Consider the following 17,934-nt stretch of genomic DNA (forward strand, 5'->3'; position numbering starts at 1 on the left):
TATGTCCCAGATGACTAATAAACAAAGGTCCTGGTTCTCAATAGCTCAAGAAGCAGAGTCCTTTCAAATGTTTTCTTTAGTTGCTATATTATATGATATTTTGTGAGGTAAAAGATGACAATCTCGATACTTTACAAAACCACGTGTAGTTTACAGTAATGCAAGGCCAGATGTGTTCCACACTAATAGGGGGAAAAAAAATTCCAATGCTCCCCCTCACTCGCCCCCCCAGGATCATAGACTAGGAAGAAGAGGTGTAAATCATGCAACAGGCTTCTGGTTTTCTGTTTCTGCCAGGGATGCAGTTGACCTTCAGTAAATCATACCCCCTTCTGCTTAATTTTTCTTATCTGTTGAAACAGAGAAAGTATTACTCCACAGAAGCAAAAATAGTTTAGTTCATGAGTAATTCTGTTGCAAAGATCCACTTTTATATATATATTCACTATAATTATATAAAATATATATTTATATATGTGTATGGTATTTTCAATTTTATATGACTGGTACCAGTTTATTTAGGGTACTATGTGAGCTACAGATAGCACATAAACTTCTTATATTTTTAAAAATGAAAGTCTGCCTCACCAGGACTCTCAGAGATTTTGCCCTTTCCTACCTATTAATTGAGAAGTCTCTCTAGACAGCTTTCATCCCATTTACCTTTAAGTACACTTCAATTAAATATGTGTATTTGTTTTAGGAGGCTGAGTAAAGACATGATGCTGCAGGTTCCAGCTTGGACAGGATTTCTTGAACTGTTCTATCTTTCTAGGAAAGCAGAAATACTGATTTGGTATTTCTTCAAGCATTGTGAAATGAAAGGTCTTGAATTTGTTCTCCATTTTAGGTAAATAATTTCTGTATTTGATATTGTTCTGACTTGTTAAAAATTCAAAATAGTTGGAAAAAAATGTTGTCCACATTACCTATATTTATTGTAATTGTTTCTGATATAGAGCTTCTATTGTGCATGTCATTTACTACATAGTATAGTTTGAGAAAGTTGCTGGACTAAGTTTAAAGATTTATAGCTCAGTCTCTAAGACCAGGTCTGAGCCATCTCACGGCCATCTCTGAAAAACCATGATTTTTTCAGAACAGTGCAAAAATGTCAGTTTCTTGGTCTGGTTCTTTCAGCTGAAATAAATCCAAGGCTCAGAAGTTTATGGAATAAACGCATAATAGTTGTCAGGTTTATGGACAACCTGCTTTAAATGCTCAAAGCTGAGGAGCTTAACCTCCTTTTCCCTCCTACCCCCAAGCATTTTCTCTACTTACCTTTGATTCAACATTCACTCTGGACTAATTACCTGATAAATGGTATTACAAAAATGCTTTGAGAAAAACACTTAGCTGTTTGTTTTTAGATTACTGCCAGTAACAGAGCTAGGCTTAGAAACACGACAGAAAATTAGATACACTCCTTTCCAGAACTTCCTGCATTACACTTCCAGCTCCAAATTGCATGAATCCCAACTTTTTAATTGCTGTACAGCCAGCACAACCCTGACACAAAGTGTCAAAATAATTAGGTATTACAAGAAAAAAAGAATCAGACACTCAACATTCATTGCACAGACATTTAAACAAAAGAAATAATTTCTTTTACAAATGTATTTCTCTTGTATAAGAATAATTTTGTAAAGAAAATAGCTCTTTATACATTTTACAGAAATATGCTAACATTTAGATTCTCTATTCATGGATAATGATTGAATGTAATTTAAGATTTTGGTTATGCTTTATAGTTACCAAATATCAGTAAAGCAACAACACATCACTTTAATATCCTTAAGCTTCTGGACTTATCAAGTATTGAGTCAACACAGTGAAAACATTCCTAGGACCATGTTCATCTGTAGACATTCAAGTATCTTGAAACTGTTAGTTATGAAATACTTTTGTATTTTTCTAAAAGTAATACTGGAATTTAAGTGTCAAGGAATAGGAATGTAAACCTCAACAAGACAGCATTACTTTCTCACTTAGATTATCCTGCTGGCTAATACTGTAAGAACAAATTTGAACAGAAGGTTTTATACTAAACCAGTTTACTGTTAACATGACCTTCAAAACGAGATAGCATAAGCTACTCTAGTAAATGCTATAGAGCATTAACAAACATATAAATGTAATAAAAACATTTTAATTTTCTTTAAAAAAGACCATTCAAAGTAGAGAAAAATCCAGTAAAATACTACACTATAAAAAGTAAATCTGTGAAGGGTGGGAAGAAATTGAGAAACATGTACACATATTTATATATAAAATGTAAGGGTATGCTAGGAAGTACATAAATTTAAAAAAATACTCAATTTCTTCAAAGACAGTGTTGAAGTCCACATGGTATCATGTAGAGCTCAAGTATAAACCACATTCAACACATACTTTTCTCTACAAATGCTGTTTCAAGCACTTGTACTTATATGCAAATTTCCTTTGAAAATGTGTGTGAAATACAGAAATGTCTCATCACAATACAACTATATGTAGTCATGTTCTCTTGCTTTCCAGATATTTTGTACATTTAAATAAAAGATGCAAGCAAATATTATATAACCTAATGACAGAAAACTGAAATTTAGATTATATATGATCTATTAAGTATTCATACACAGCTACCTAAGAGTTTGCCAGCTGTAGCCTATGTGAGTACTGTTGATGTTTTCATGCTTCAAGATTCAAATTTGTAGCTACATTTAGTCAAACATGGCTCTCTCTCACTCTGAGTTAGCTAGTCTCCTAACACATACAATTTTTAAATAAATTCAGTTGGAATTGATGCACCTCTCCTTCTCAAAAGCATTGCAGCACAAAGGTTGATACATGAGACAGTAATGAATCACATTTTACTGGGTCACATTTCCACATAGCTAGAAGGAGAAACAACCTCCTTGAAAAACCTTATTCCAGTGATTTTGCAAATTCTGCATAGTCAATGTATCCATCATTGTTCTTATCATCATCTCTTAAAACATCATCTATTAGACTAATTAGTTCTTCTTCTTTCATTGCCTGGGTATGCTCACCACCTTCCTGGAAAAACAAAAACCACATTAAACAGTTTAGCAGTTTCCCACCTAGTGGCACATGAGAGATTACTGATAACTAGTTGCTTGCATTGCAAAACATTCTTGTTACTTAAATCTTGTTCCAGCTTACCATTCAACATCAGTTCACAAACATGTTGGCATATTACATAGATATATTATTGATACCAGAGGCATTTGCTATAGAAAAAGAAACTTAAGTTCAAAACTTACTAACTTCAGGTTGGCAGTCCCTCTACTGAAGGAAAACTGAGGTACAGCCAAGGGGCAAATTGTGGCTATGTAGAAAACAGTTGTCTTATTCTCTTTGACTGAAAACGTTCCCACATAGGAATGCATTATATAGTGCATGTTTTTAAAAGCAGTTAGGCTTTGGGGTGTAATCACCTTAACTCTCCTACTTTCCTAAATAGGAATTTCTTAAGCCTACAGAATGGTATAACTCTTTTCATAAAGCACAATTCTGCCTTCCACTGTATGCCTCAGACATCTTTAACTAGAAAATATGCTTTTGCTAAAGGCAAAAATTTGTTAAGCAGTTTGTATTAGGACAGTGCCAAATTAGGCACCAAAGTTTTGTGTAATTGTTTATACCAATATAAGGAACTTTACTAGATGCAAGCTATGAACCAAAGTTCTTTGGACTTCAAAACAAACACTCTGTATCCACTGAATTACAGTTTATATTCTTAGCCAAAAAGATCTAAAGGCTAAATAGCAGAGTGTAGTGATAGGTACTAATCTAACACATGTACTATTAATTTGGATCTTGATGTAGCACAGACCCTGTAGTTTCTACATAGTACAGAAACCTCTTCCTATGTGTCAGAACCTGCAACACAGAGTTTGACAGAAACAGACTAGTGGAAAAAAAAAGCAGGTTAGGTACACTGTAGCTTAACTTCAGCGTAATTCTTAGCATCATCTCTTAGGAATAAAGGGGTCAGCAGGTAATTATTCTTTTCTTGGCTTCATATCCTTTGACATGGATGGACACAAGAAGTTACATTACTTTGAACTTCCAAAAGCTCACCAGAAGATAACATGTTAATATTATTTTCCCAAGAATAGTATCTTCCCACTTTGTCTTTAAATGATCCTAGTTGTAGTGAGTATTTGTATTTACAAAAGGATAACAAAACAAAGGCAGACCGTGATCTGTTCTCCCAATACTAAGTGTGTGCAAGAAGTTTTTCACAGTTTGCGTATCCATTGCAGTGACATTTCTGAGTTGAAAGCAACATCCTTAGAACTAGGAGTGGCACTGTATTGTATGCTATTTCCATAAGCTCTTATCAGCAATACTCCATCTGGGCCACAGTTTTCAAACTTCCCTTTCTCCTCTCCCCATCCCTGGCTATCAAATCATCTTTACTCTACAGGATGTAAAGGATGTAAAGTTTAAACCAGGATGGAGTCATTTTGGAACACTGCAATGTGACATGAAAAGCCATGATAAAGCTAGTACATTTATAAATCGAACCAAAACTAACAGAGGAAAAGGTCTCATTTTCAGGCAAAACTGCTTCATTGTGACTGTATTGCAACTATATTGTAACTGTTCTATTGTAAGCTGTTTTTAGAAAGTCAGTACTGTTTCCAAAGACACATGCTGTTACAATGTTCCACTTACCTCTTTGTGGACATGTGATATAGCAGCAGCAAGCTCTAACCCATCTAGCAAATTATTGCCATCATAATCATGCATTTTGAAGTAATGAAGCTGCAACTCTTGTGGAGACATCTCAGACTCTGGTTTCTCAATAACACCTTCCAAATGTTCCATGATGTGGCTAAGGAAAAAAAAAAAATCAATCAGTTAATATTTAATGCATTATTTACATCAACTTTAGTCTTTGATCAGGTAGTCAAATACACAGGCAATGCTGTATTTCTAAAAGTACACTGGACAACCAGGAGGACTGAAAGCTACAACTTTAAACAACCTTTGTACCCCCTTCATCCTAGTACGTTACAGGTGCTGTACTGGCCTTTGGAATGATTTAGATAGCTATTCCTCTTTCTTCTTGCCTACTTATAGTGGGTTATCAAAACAACTGAAGTAGTGCCCCAGATCTCCTTTTGGCTGTCTTTCAAAGCAAAGGAACTGGAGGAAGATCTTTCCCAGTAAAACATGGAGTATACTAGGGATTCTGTTTACTGATAACACTCTTTTTGTGTGTATAAAGAAGTAAATGAAAACAAAGCTCTTACTCTAACTGTTCAGAATAAAATTTTGTCCAGAGTACGTTGATCGAGGTAAGCAGGATTCCTGTAAGAAATTCTATATAGTATAAGTAGGGCTCAAGGCTCCAGGGAGACCTTTCTAGATCCAGTATCTCTAGTAAACTTATTGAACAAACATAGCTTGGTATCTGATTCCAGCTACTCATACAACATCCTTAGATGAGAGGGTGCCCTGGGCTTAAGCCCAACTCACGTAACAAGACTTAGAAGATAAGCAAGTCACTGGGAAGTAAAGTTCACATTTTCAGAATACGAACACATACTCTTTATCTTGTACCAGGTTCTTATCAAGCCGAATATTTGCATGTTGACTTTCTCCTACAGACTCCTCAGCTAAAGCAGAGATGAAGAAAGCAGCCAGAAGGGAGAACAGCAGATGTTTTCTAAAATTCTGTAGGGCCATCGTGATCTCCTAGAAAAAGGGAAATGGATGAAAAATACAATCTATTTCCTGCAGACTTATAGTGCTTAGAAACAACCCTACTAAGTTCTAGGATGCAAGAACTTATTTTTCCCTCAACATTTCAACCATTTAAAGAGCAGAAATTGAGAGGGCTCCAATTAGGAATTTTTATGAGGTTCTGTACTTCAAGGGAACACACAGTAAGTAGTCTTCAAAGAATGACTCTTTTCACACTGTGAATGTGCAGTGCCTAGCTGTCGGGTCTTCAACTACTTTCTAGTCAACTTCATGCCCGTTTCCCTCAGACCTGCCTTACAGTTATGGGAACAAAGGTTGCTTAGAGTATCAAAGTGGCTGCTTCTAACTAGTGAATTTATTAAGATTTCACGCACTGAACAACCTTATTTATAAAACTTGCAGTATTTCACAGTCATTGCAGCTTTTACTTCACAGAGAAGTAAAGCGTTAAAACACCAGGATAAAAACGCGTAGCAGACTGCCATATTGAAACCAGCAAAACAGCTGTTAGTTTGGGGTGGGTTTTTTTCCTTTTAATTTTTGTTATTTCCTTTCCCCCCCCGCCCCGCAGCCTCCGGGGGAGCAAGCCCCGGCGCCGGGCCCGTCCCGGGGCGCAGCCTGACAGCTGGCAGCCTAGTCGCCTCAGCAGAGCCGTTAAACCGTCGCCCCGGAGCGCCCGTTACAGCGGTCCCAGGAAACCCCCACCGGCGGGCTAGGACGGAGCAGCCGCCGCCCCCTAGCCGGGCGCCGGCCCGAGAGCCCAGGGCGCCGGCACCGACCGCCGCCGCGCCACGCACCCGCCCGCGGATGGCCGCCGCCGCCGCGCCGTCCCTCCCCGCGGCTCCAGGTCACGAGCAGGCAGTGCGGCGTTTGGGCCAAGCTGGCCACCATCCCCAGAGTCACCTCTGACCCGGCGCACGCGCGCAGGCACGCCACACCTCCCCACGCCCGCCCCGCCTCTCCTGCCTGCCCATTGGCTGCGCTGTGCCCCAGAGCTGGCGACATCACCGCTCTTGGAATTCCACGTGTAGCAATAACAAAGGGACAGGTGGCGCGGCCACCCCCCCGGGGGCGGGGCCTGCGTGGGCGGGGCGGGGCGAGCACGTGCGGGCTGCGGCGGCGCAACGTGCGCGGGGCGGGGCGGCCATTGGCTCGCTTATACCGGCGGTTAACGGTTTTCCTGCCCTCGCCGCTGCCGCCCATGGAAATGCACCGTCGCGCTGGGTCAGGCGGCGAGGCCGAGGTGCGGGGGAGCCACTGGCGGGCACCTCTGAGCGGGGTCCGGGTTAACACTGAGACAGATAGGAAGGGGTAGCATATATCTTACCCTCAGTGAGGGTTTAGAGGTGTGATTAATACTGGTTAAAACGCCTGGGATTATGACTCTTTTCCTGTACCAGTTTAACCTGTTTACATTTTTAATGCTCTCTAATGGGTCTGCAAAAATGTTACTTTAAGTATGAGAGCTACTCGCAGGACTGGAAAGTATGTGGAATTTTGTGTGCTTAGTTTATGTTATCTCCCATTCTTTCCCTTTTTGTGTCTTATTTCTTGTGCAGCACTGAACAGTGCATTCCAAGACTGATTCACTTGTTTTTTCCCTACTCCACTGCTATTTTGTAAATTACTATGCTCCTATTACTGTTACGTTCAGTAATTCTCTTAACTGTTTGCTTATTTTCTTCTTTTCCCCTTTTAACCAAATGTTGACTATCTAGTTGCTTTTACATTATACTCTAAATAGCGGTTGCTCTCACCTGTCAAGGGTATAATCCTCAGAGTTTACTGACTTCAGGAAGTGGTTCAGACTTTTTGGCCTGTTCCTGCTTTAATAGGAAGTACTTTTGTTATTACTATGTTAAAATCATTGTTAAAGAATTATGGTGTTTTTCAGAAACAGCTGACAGAAAATATGTGGTTTTAACTGACAAAACACCTTAGAGGGAGTAGCTAAGTAATAACGAACAGTGTCTTTGGCTCTTCCTTCAGAGGTCTGGTGTTTCAGGGCTTAGGTGAATGATAAAGGGGAATCTTTCTTACGCTCCCAGTCTCTGCTTGCTGAGCCCAGGCAGTTGCTAGCCTTGCACAACATGGATGTTGCTCTTTGACAGATTAAGATGTAGTAAACTTCATGTAACAGAGATAATAGCAGTGTTTTTCAAGCTGTGGCTCGCAGAGGCCTGCAGGCCAAGCGTCTCACTGTGACAAGTCTGTGAAGACAGCTAAGAAAAGCACATCTGCTGTCAGGGCTGTGCATCTCTGCCAGACTGCTCTAGGGATCGGGAACTCAAAATGAATAAAACGGCTCCTGTTTAACAGCTCAGGCTCCATATCGATAAGAGGGGCTATAGTGGGAGACAGCGCAGACCAGCGCGGGAGGCAGAGCGCCCTTGGTGGGGTGGCGGAGGGCCGGGACAGCTTTCCAGCCCCCTGTGCCGCGGCGTGCGGCTTCCCAGCGGGAGCATCAAGCGGGAGGCAGTAGCGAGGGAGCGACGACTTGGGCTCTACTTGGCGGCGGGGCGGGGAAGCCGCCCCCGGGTCTCCCTTGCGCCTTCCGGGGGGCTCGGGGCCGGGGCCGGGCCTGGCTCCGGCTCCCCGCTGCCGGCTGCGCCGCCCCGCGGCGGCTGCCGGGCGCTGCCCGCCGGGCCGGGAGGGGCGCGGCGGGGCGGGGCGGGCGCCGCGCTAAGATGGCGGCCAAGGGCTCCCACTCCCACGTGAAGCTGGAGGGGGAGATCGAGCGGTGCCGGGCCGAGGGCCACTGGGGCCGGCTGCACCGCCTGGTGCGGCAGCTGCTGCCGGCGGCCGGGGCCCCGCGCAAGGCGGCGGCGGCGGCGGGCGCGCAGGACGCGGGTGAGCGGCCGCGGGGCGCGGGGGTGGCCAGGCCCGGGGCGGCGCGGCGCGGCGCGGGGGGCCCGGCGCTGCCTCCGGGCCGGGGCGGCGGGGAGCCGGCAGCCGGGCGCGGGCCCGGCGGGGCTGCTGCCGCTGCCCGCTCGCGGCGCCGGGACGGCCCGCCTGCAGGGGCGGGTCGGGTCGGGTGGGGTCTGTCCGCGGGAAGCCTGTCCGTGGCGCGGGGGAGCCGGCGCCCCGTCTGCTCCTGCCATCCCTGTGCGGGGCGGCGCGGTGTTTCTCCCCTGTGAGAGGGTCCGCGGGAGCCCGGGGGCAGGCACTCGAGGCTGGCTGCGGCTTCCTATTTGTTTCGGTATTTCCGAGCCCCCTCGGGCTGTAAAGAGGCATGCTCTCCTGGAGACTGTGAATGTGAGAGTAAGTGGTGGCAGTGCTTACTTGGTGCTCGCTCTGTTTTGGGGGTGCTGCCCTCATCCCAAGTCCGATTAGTACCTGAAGGCAGATAACGAGTAGGGTTGGTTACCGCTTTCTTTAACAAGCGAGCCTTGGTTGTGGCCGGGTTATGGTCTTCAGACTGGAATTTTCCGTGTCTGAAAACAAACCTAACTTCTCAAGGCATGTGACATTGCCTCTCACCCTCCTCTTCTGGACGCTCTTAAACTGTCTTGCTACATTTGTGGAGTACTTTATTTAAATGGCTTGTGCTCATTAAGTATCTTTTGACATGGAGGGCAGGTTTCATAAATAGCTAATGCAGTTCTCTGTTCTTATTATAACAGATTGCTTTGTTTTGTAATCAAATTGCTTGGTAGAAGGGAGGCACTCTAGTTTACAAATACTAAAAATCTTTGCAGTCATAATGTTAAGTTGTTCAGAGGACCTGATTCTAGCTGCCTTACTGATGCAAGAGGGTCTACCTTTAAAGTCAGGGGAGCTATTTCTATGAATAAAGCCACTTTTCTAGAGGAGTGTTTGTAGGAGTGGGCCCTGGAGTTAATCAAAGCTCGCTGGGATGCAAGAAGCTTTACGGGGCTTTCTCATAGCTGGGAAAGCGTGTGTGTGGGAGGAAGGGTTGATAGTTCAATATACATTTATTTACAAGGTTTTCTGAGTGCATACTTGAAGCTGACCTGAACCCTGTATTGAGAACCACACAGCCGATCTTTGAGCTTAGTTTGATTTCAGCAGCACTTCATAGAGGTGCGAAGAGCATCATGCAGTTTGGGGGCATTAATAGTGAATGAGTTCTTACTCATTTGCTTCCTTTTAATTAAGAGGAATAACAACAGTATGATTGCTCTAAAAACATTATTTGTTAATCTGTTGCTGTCATCATAATTTGCTAGTTATGAAAGAATCATGCTTTGTTACTGCTGCAGAACTTTTTACTCTGGAAGGAACTACCTAGTTTTGTGTTTCTAAAAACAGTAGTGTGTCTGGATGGGATTTTTTAATGATAATATTTCCTTTAGAGATCTTGTATGTGTGTGTATTTGTTTCTTTATTGTATGTGGTGTTCTTATGTAATTAAGTCTTGCAAAGATGTTAGTGATTTTACCTGAGTGCTCTTCAGCATTATGTAGTAATGATTGTATGCATAAAGAAAAACACCTTTCAGCATAGTGTGTGTGTCATTTTCTACTTTTCCTACCTCATCCTCAAAAATGTTTTCAGAGCCTACTTTATGTACATACTTTGTTCATAAAAGTTATTAGATGTATACCTGCAATTGAGCAGGTAGAAATATGGCTAGAATTTGATGCACAACTGAGCACTTTAGATTTTTTTGTTGTTGTTCTGGATTAAAAAACAAAACAAAGGTTGATTATTAATGCCTTATAAATATGTACATGGAATAACTGTGAATAAGTTGTCCCACAGACTGAAAATACAGAAATAGATAGACTATTGTTTTCTCTATGTTCTGGACTCTGAAAGAAGAAGTATATATAAAATGTAGCGCTTTGGTCTTTGATTTACAAACAAAGATTATTTGACTCTGCTTGACACACTAGGCAATTGATTGAGGTTCTAATTCTATGAATAAATGAACTGAATCGGACCCATCATACAAGGACTGCCAGTATACTGGCAGATGAAACACTTTACTTGCCTGAACCTTTGCACTGTATCCAGTGCTACTACCTGTGTTTGAATTACTCTCCTGTAGGACTGTGAACGGGCATGGATCTTAATGTAGAAAAAATTACATGCAGCGTATTAATTATTTTGCAGGGTCAAGCCTTAGGTTTGTCTTTAATAATGGATGTATAGGATATTTCTAAATAAAATCTTTATTTAATTCTTTCTGCAAACTCTTTCAACAAAATCCATATCCATAGTCCAAAGCATGCCTTTCATGCTTGTGCATTTGTAAATTTAAAGCATACACTTAAATGTTTGTTAAGAGTGGGCCTAGTTTTTAAACAGAATTTTGTGATGAAAATTCAGAACAGTTATATTGGTGATAACATGAGAATGAACTGTCCTGTCAAAATTAAAGGATCTGACCAGGGAAAAGGAAAGTCTTTTTATTTTTCATAGAAAATACAGTGTTTTCAATAGTTAGAAGTTAATGTAACTTCCTTTTTCTGTCCACTAGTTCTTCTTAGACCTTAGTTTGTGTTGCTGTTTGTCTCTAAAAGTTTTTTTTTTTAAATATTGTTTATTGGCAATACAACACTAAGTGATGTTTCTTCTTGATTGATGTGTGCTTTCAGAGGACTATGGGAGTATGCTGCTTGCAGAGGCTCTGCTGGAAGAATGCTTGAAGGAAAACTTTGCCAAATTGAAGGACTCTATTCCACTAGTAGAAAAGAATGAGCCAAAACTGAATGAAGCTAAACGGTATTTGACCAGTATCTTAAACAGAGGAAAACTACAGGTAAGTGTGCTATGTAGGTGTAATTCTTACCAAGCTGATGCTTCTGTTGTATGATTATTAGTCTGATACAAAGGTTCTGCATTGCTTGTTTGTGTTTCTCTGCTTTCTGTATGATGCTGTATTTATAAATATCAGTAACATACTGGTAATTCACTACCTCTTTGCAGTGTCATCTGTTGGGAAATTTGCTTTTTCATACTCAAAAAAAAAAAAATTATGTACTTGTTTTCTCTTACACATATATATATATATATATGTATATATATATATATATACACTCCTTTATTTTTGATTAGAAAGAAGTGGGCTAAATGTTCACTGTGGTGATAAGGCATGGCCCCATGACAGTGCAGTTGGGTTACCACAGCTGAGTGAGCTGCTGTTGTGCTGAGGGAATTACATACACCTGGCCAGCTCCAGGTCTCAAGCTGCTGTCAGGCTCTTGAGGTTGTGGTACAAGTCCAGGATTACAGCCTTGCATCATTTTTCATCCCTGCCAGAGAAGTTATGCGAAGGGTGGTTTAAATTGCTTCATTTTACTTTGCAGTCAGGGCACATAGTAGGTAGCTGCCCATCAACCAGGCTGCAGGGCTTTAGGGATGTTTTAAGACTCAGTGAATCAGTGACTATTGCTGTGTTGGTGTCCTTGGACACACTATTGCATAACTGTCTTTAAAGAGATTATGAATTACAAGAATCTCAAGTTCTAGATTTGCTATACTACTTTTGGACCTGAAACTTACTGGATAGTTAGCTTGGAAGCGTATGTTACACTTTCGTTCTGTTATTTTCTAGGGAGCATGTGTTTGACTGCTTTTCTAGGGGAGATCCTTGTTCTTAACTTATTGGAAGCTAGGTTTTTTTTTTTGTTTTTTTTTTGGTTGATTGGTTGTGGGTGTTTTTGTTTGTTTTTGAGGGGGAGGGGAGATTTGTCCAACCCCCCCCCCCCCCCCCCTTAGGCCCTGGGAGCAGTCAAAACCACTTTGAGTTCTTGCAGGTCTTGGTATTAGCAGTTGTCACAATCCATCCATCCAAACTTTTTTTTGTTAGTGGTGACTTGCCTACATGTGCAAGATTGACCCTGTGTTGTAGTCTATACTGCATGTATTGGAAAAAATGAGGGTGTAGGCTTTGGAGCCTTTTCATGCTTTCTGGGCTATGGGGAGGGTCTGAAAGGATTTATTTTACTGAGGTTTTTTTTTTTTTTTCTTATGGATTTGTCTGCATGCTTTCAATCCTTAAGAAACCAAACAAAATCTTAGAAGTAGCAGGAATACCTTCTGTTTTTCTGCTTTTGCCTGAGGATTCTTTGGGAACTTCAAGAAGATGACTTGGGAGCTTTCTCACTCATCGTTAAAAGTGCAGAGGAGAGGGGAACATTTGACTAGAAGACGATGCTTTCTGTCCAGTTCTTTAAAAACAGGGGAATTATATATGCATATGCAGGTAGTTCTGAGAAGAGTGGTCTTTTATGTGCAGTTCATGTTTGGTGAATCAATAGACTAGATCTGCTGAACCCAGTGAGGTGGCTTGTAAGCTGTGTGTTCCCAAACTGAGCTCCAGAGTAGTTGCTTGGTCCTTGTTACCTGCTGCTCTTGTGAGCATAGCACTAAGGTATCTAGACACTTAAGTCCTTCCTAATCTGGCCTGTGGAGTTGGCACGGTTCAGAATAAAGCATTTTGTGTCTGCGTAATGCACGGTTTGTTCTGAACTACCTCTTTTTTGCTCTTTGGTATCTTACCATGTAAACACTTTTTTTTTCTTTTTTTTTTTTTCTTCCCTCCCTCATTTCAGCCTAAGCATATGACAGAAGCTATGCTGATCCTAGGAAAGCTTCATTATGTGGAGGGATCCTACAGAGATGCCATCAGCATGTATGCAAGAGCTGGAATTGATGACCTCTCAATAGGAAATGAACCACTGTACATGCTACGTTTGGTGACAGAGGCTTTTGTTATTAAAGGTAAAGGACCATGTAAATATTTCTGAAATATGCTGTGTTTAGGTTGAAGATGAAGGTACTTCTCCAAGTGATTAGATTGGAGCGGAGTTAGGCCAATGCTGTAGCCTTTAGAAAATCCTACTAGTAAGGTCTGTGTAGTTTAAAAATAAAGGCATTATGGAGTCTTAGTCCATGGTTTTTAAACTTGGCTGACATTTAATGAAAAGTTTGAAAACGGTGGAAATCTCATAACTGTGGCTGTGAGTCGGCAACACACTTGAGCCTGTGTCCATTTCAGGAAAATCTAAATCAAGCACTGCTGAACTGGGGCTTATGCTTTTGCTTGGAAAGAGTTCATCTACCTGCAAATTTGAATGATTTCAATGAAATAAGCAGGTCTATGTTTCCAAGTTTTAAACTCTGGACTAACGGAATATGTGCTTTCAAAGCAGGTAGTATATCTTTGCAATGCATGTCACACAGTATTAGACACTATGTACAAACAGGAGTCTCTCCTACCTCTTTTAATTCTACAGACCTTGCACTGTTTGAGAGATCTTAGTGAAAGCTTCCTCTGTGAATAGTGAAATTGCATTTTGTTTTTGTCAGTGGGAAAGGAAGACCCCAGTCAGTTATTGACATGGGGGAAAAATGTCAGTAATCTTTTCCTTCGTTTGCTTTCAGTTCCTTTATAAATGCTGCTCAAGTACTGCTACCTATCTACTGCTTTCTACTCTTTTCAGCATGTCCACCAGCTAATTAGGTGAATGAGAACTCTGTGATGATCAGATACCTTCAACTGGTATGTAAAAAACTGAAACCAAATCAACCCCCAAAACTGTTTGACTGGGCTGTTAGTATTAATGATGATAATTTGGGTGTTTCATGATCTCACACAGTCATTCTGCTTTTTGAAAACCTGTTTGTGCTGCTTTGCTTGCTTTGGATTTGTTTTCTGTGGCACTGGATGGATCTGCTTTGTTAATAAGCTTTTGTGGAACAGAACTGATTAGTTGTAACTTGCACTAACACTTGGATGGGGCAGAGGCATGAGTGACTGCCAGTGCATTTTTACCTGTGCATTTGAGGGCAACTAATGGTGCACTCCAGAGTTTGCGGAGCTGCGCTAATTTCACTGGGTATTTGATAAGGCCCTAGATGAGGTGTGAGTGTAATGGTAAACTATGCATGAACACAAATGAAATAACACTGTTCCTGTAAGACTTCTTCTACGGGAGCTGACTTGCTTCACCTCCTTATGAAGCCATAGGAGTGAGGCATTTGCCTCAGAGGACTGGACCCCAATTTTTTTTTTTCCACATGGGTTAGCATGGAATATAAATACTCTTTTGCCACTGTGTGTGAAGTTTGAGGAATGCCTGTCATCCCAACATAACCTCTGTGCTGTTCCTGTTCCATACCCTTTATCTCTCATGATGATTATTTTCAGATTAGCCAAGATATCAAGAGCATGATAAGTCACAAAGTATTGCACCAAAGTCTCATAGAGAAAGAAGTCCAGCTGGGTGGAGCTTGACCAGCTGAGTTTGGAGAGAGAGCTCATTGCTGGGATCACTATAACCTTATTCCATGTGATGGAAGCAAGCCCCAAGTGCTAGAAGTTTGTACTGAGAACTATGGTGATAGTGAGGATTTAAATTTTCAATTCAAAATATGTCTACCCAGACTAGCTCTGTAGGGCAAATATCAGATCATCAGTTTGAACTACTTAAAATTTATTTATACAATAGTATATGCATGTTCTTAATCCACTTATCATTTGGTATCTATGTAGAAATTCTGTTGATTATCCATACTATTTTGTTGCCTGTTAACTTATGCAAGTTGAAACCAGCTCTAAAGAAATTCTTGAACATCACTGGTAGTAAATTTTGTGCAAGGATCATATATGCAATGATCCATAAAAGCCAGAGTTCTGCCTGTATTTCAAGGCAGAGCTTGGTTCTCCACTTAATTTCTTTTTCAGTTTTGGTAGTAGTGGGAGAAGGAAGTCTGTTCAATAGAATATTCTTGTTCATCCAGCATTAGTTACTTATTACAACTTCATAAAACTTTAGTGTGATCCTGAAACCACCTTGGTTTTGGGTAGCTAGTCTGTTACTACTGCTGAGTTGTGCCTATAGGATGAATGGCAGTGTAGGCTCTCCAGCATTCAAGATCATGCTGGAAAGGTAATGGAAGAAAGGAAAATCAAATCAAGAGTAGTCACCCAACTTTTTTCAGTTGGAAGCAAACTAAAATATAATGAGAAGGAGACGGATACCCTAGGAGGAACTGTGGAAGTGGAGAGTGTGGTAGAAATGAAATGAGAGCCAACAAAACTGAATTTGCTTTCATTATAGCACCTTTCACATTTAACGACACTGAAAGTCAGACATTGAGCTAAATCTCTATGGGCTCCTCTGAAGATCTCTAGCATGTAGTAGGTTAGTATTATGGTAACAAGCAGTCTGGATTAGAAGTTTTGTTATTGCACTGTAGAAGTTGCACAAGAAAAACAGTTTTCTTTCTGGCTTTGCTCAGACTTCCACATGAGATGAGTGTCGAGCAGTAAACATTTGAAGTTATTTATAAATGTTGGGACTTGACCAGCTAACAAGTTACAGGAGAAATAGCAGCAAGTGCAGGACCCTTCCACTATCTCGGCTGGCTGCTTCTGCCTGTCCTGTTTCTAAATCTCTAAGCTGTGGGGAGAAGAGAAGCATGTCATCTTTCTGTGGACACTGAGTGGAGCCCTGACAAAATTTGATTTTTAGCAATGACTAGTTCTAACCTCTATGGTTAGTTAATAGGTGGTTGGTCTGTACATGTCTCTCTCCGTCCTTCGTACCCGCCATGAGGTTAATTCTTAAAACCTATGCTCAATTTACTGTATTGCATATAGTCTCTGGTGCAAGCAATTCTGCCTGTTGCATAAAACAGAATTGAGTAAGCAAACTTGCTTGCATTTTGCTTCTGATGCACTTGGGACATGTGGCTTTGTTATCTGGTGTTATCCATTCAAAACAAGCAAAAAACCCAACCTCAGAACAACTGTCAGAGTCCACTGGTTTGTCTCTGGCCATGCTTGCTGCAGAAACTCTGTGGAGATCCCTGTCGGCTCTGGTGGATAGATCTTCCTGGAAGCGGAATAGGGCACAGCTTAACCCTTTACAAGACAAAGTACATCTCCAGCAGGACTTAAGCATGCCTAGATTCCAGGTTTGTAGTATGGCTGTGTGTAAATAATTTTCATAGCAATATAATGTTTAAAACCAAATACATCTCCATAAGATAAGTAGAGTTAAGGGCTCCTATCTTTGGTGTTTGTCTATGGCGCAAGAAGTTTGCATTCCCATCTCTGATCCCTACAGAAATGTGAGCAATGCGGTTTCTTTTCCTGGGTAGGTGGTGTTACTGCTGGTATTTGTCTTTTTAAAATGAATATCCTTGAAATAGACTTCATGTGGGCAAGTAAGATTCATTAGGTTAGTTGTACAGGTGGGAAGTCTGAGGTGCGGAGAACTAAAGAGAGTTGCTTCCAGTCATATTGTGAGTCTGTGGCGGGACTGAAGGAAACAAGGAATAAAAAAAGTCCTCCATGGGCAACTCATTTCTCGACTGAGTCCCTTTTTATATTCAGTTAGAGCCGTTGCAAACTGTTGGAGAGTATTTGCAAAATATATATATGACATGTTTGTATCTTAACCAGAGTAAGAAAAATCTTTTTGTTTGTCTTAATAATGGAGTTGTGCTCTGTCCTTGTTTGTTGTGCAGGCACTTGGTGTGAACGTAGGCAGGTGGGGCGCAGAGAGGTGCGAAAAGTCTCCTTTGTGCTACCCTGCTGTTTGGTGCGTGGCCATTCTTGCTGTGCAGTGTGAGAGCATGGCGAGAGCTGCTTTAGCCGAAGCTGCCTGTTGCCACGTCAGCCCTTCCCCAGCCTTCGTCGCTCAGGCTGGTGTGTGGGTGCCTTCCTTGTAATGACTGTGAGCCTCTCTGGCTTGCTGCAGTGCTTCCAGGCAGTATGTGTTGCGTTAGAGCTCCTGCGGTATGAGTCAGCCCCACACAGGGGAACACCCTGCACCCGGCAAATCAGCTCTGTGGCCGGGCACTGCTGACTGGACTTCACCCGTGTGGATGGGTGTGCCCAGAGATTGGTAACTATCTAAATCTGTGCGTGCAAATCAGTGATGACATAGGATTGCAAAGTTTTTAGCTGGTTTCCTAGGGAAACAGTCACGCTGCCTCTTTCTCTGCTTTTCCTCCCTGTCCATCCTCCAATAATTTTATTGTTGTTATTGGCCAATTTCAGCTCAGTGTAACAGAGAAGTAGGAATTTCAGAGGTACAGAAAGGATTTCATTTGTCCAGATGCAGTCTAAACTCTCTGCGCAGGCAGAAGTTGGCAGTTTTGGGGTGATTCATCGCCTCCTCAAATGGTGCCTGACATGAAGGAAGTGCATGGCGTTGGACAGTGCTGCCCCCTCTGCAGCACCTGGGAAAGGAGACTGAGCAGTAACTTGTTTGTGGGTGTCTAAAGTTG

The 17,934-nt window shown here is 41.9% G+C and overlaps 2 protein-coding genes across 4 annotated transcripts in view; one reads left to right on the forward strand and one right to left on the reverse strand.

Moving 5' to 3' along the window:
- Positions 1-1,464: 1,464 nt before the first annotated feature.
- Positions 1,465-6,629, reverse strand: MCFD2 (multiple coagulation factor deficiency 2, ER cargo receptor complex subunit). The gene is made up of 4 exons (XM_067293172.1): positions 6,519-6,629; positions 5,564-5,712; positions 4,687-4,846; positions 1,465-3,039 (listed from the first exon to the last, which is right to left on the reverse strand). The coding sequence occupies exons 2-4, from the start codon at positions 5,701-5,703 to the stop codon at positions 2,908-2,910; spliced, it is 432 nt and encodes a 143-aa protein (XP_067149273.1). The 5' UTR covers positions 5,704-5,712; positions 6,519-6,629; the 3' UTR covers positions 1,465-2,907.
- A 1,779-nt stretch (positions 6,630-8,408) lies between these two features.
- The window catches only part of TTC7A (tetratricopeptide repeat domain 7A), a 191,929-nt gene continuing 182,403 nt past the window's right edge, over positions 8,409-17,934 (forward strand). For 2 of the 3 annotated variants that reach the window (XM_067293169.1, XM_067293170.1), the window contains exons 1-3: positions 8,409-8,571; positions 11,286-11,449; positions 13,245-13,413. In XM_067293169.1, the coding sequence (XP_067149270.1) occupies positions 8,409-8,571; positions 11,286-11,449; positions 13,245-13,413 (496 nt within the window). Of the gene's footprint in view, positions 8,572-11,285; positions 11,450-13,244; positions 13,414-14,168; positions 14,195-17,934 lie in introns of those variants that run through there. The other variant, XM_067293171.1, reaches the window with a different exon arrangement.

This window comes from Apteryx mantelli, chromosome 3 (assembly GCF_036417845.1).
Source record: "Apteryx mantelli isolate bAptMan1 chromosome 3, bAptMan1.hap1, whole genome shotgun sequence".
In the NCBI taxonomy this organism is placed as follows: Eukaryota; Metazoa; Chordata; class Aves; order Apterygiformes; family Apterygidae; genus Apteryx; species Apteryx mantelli.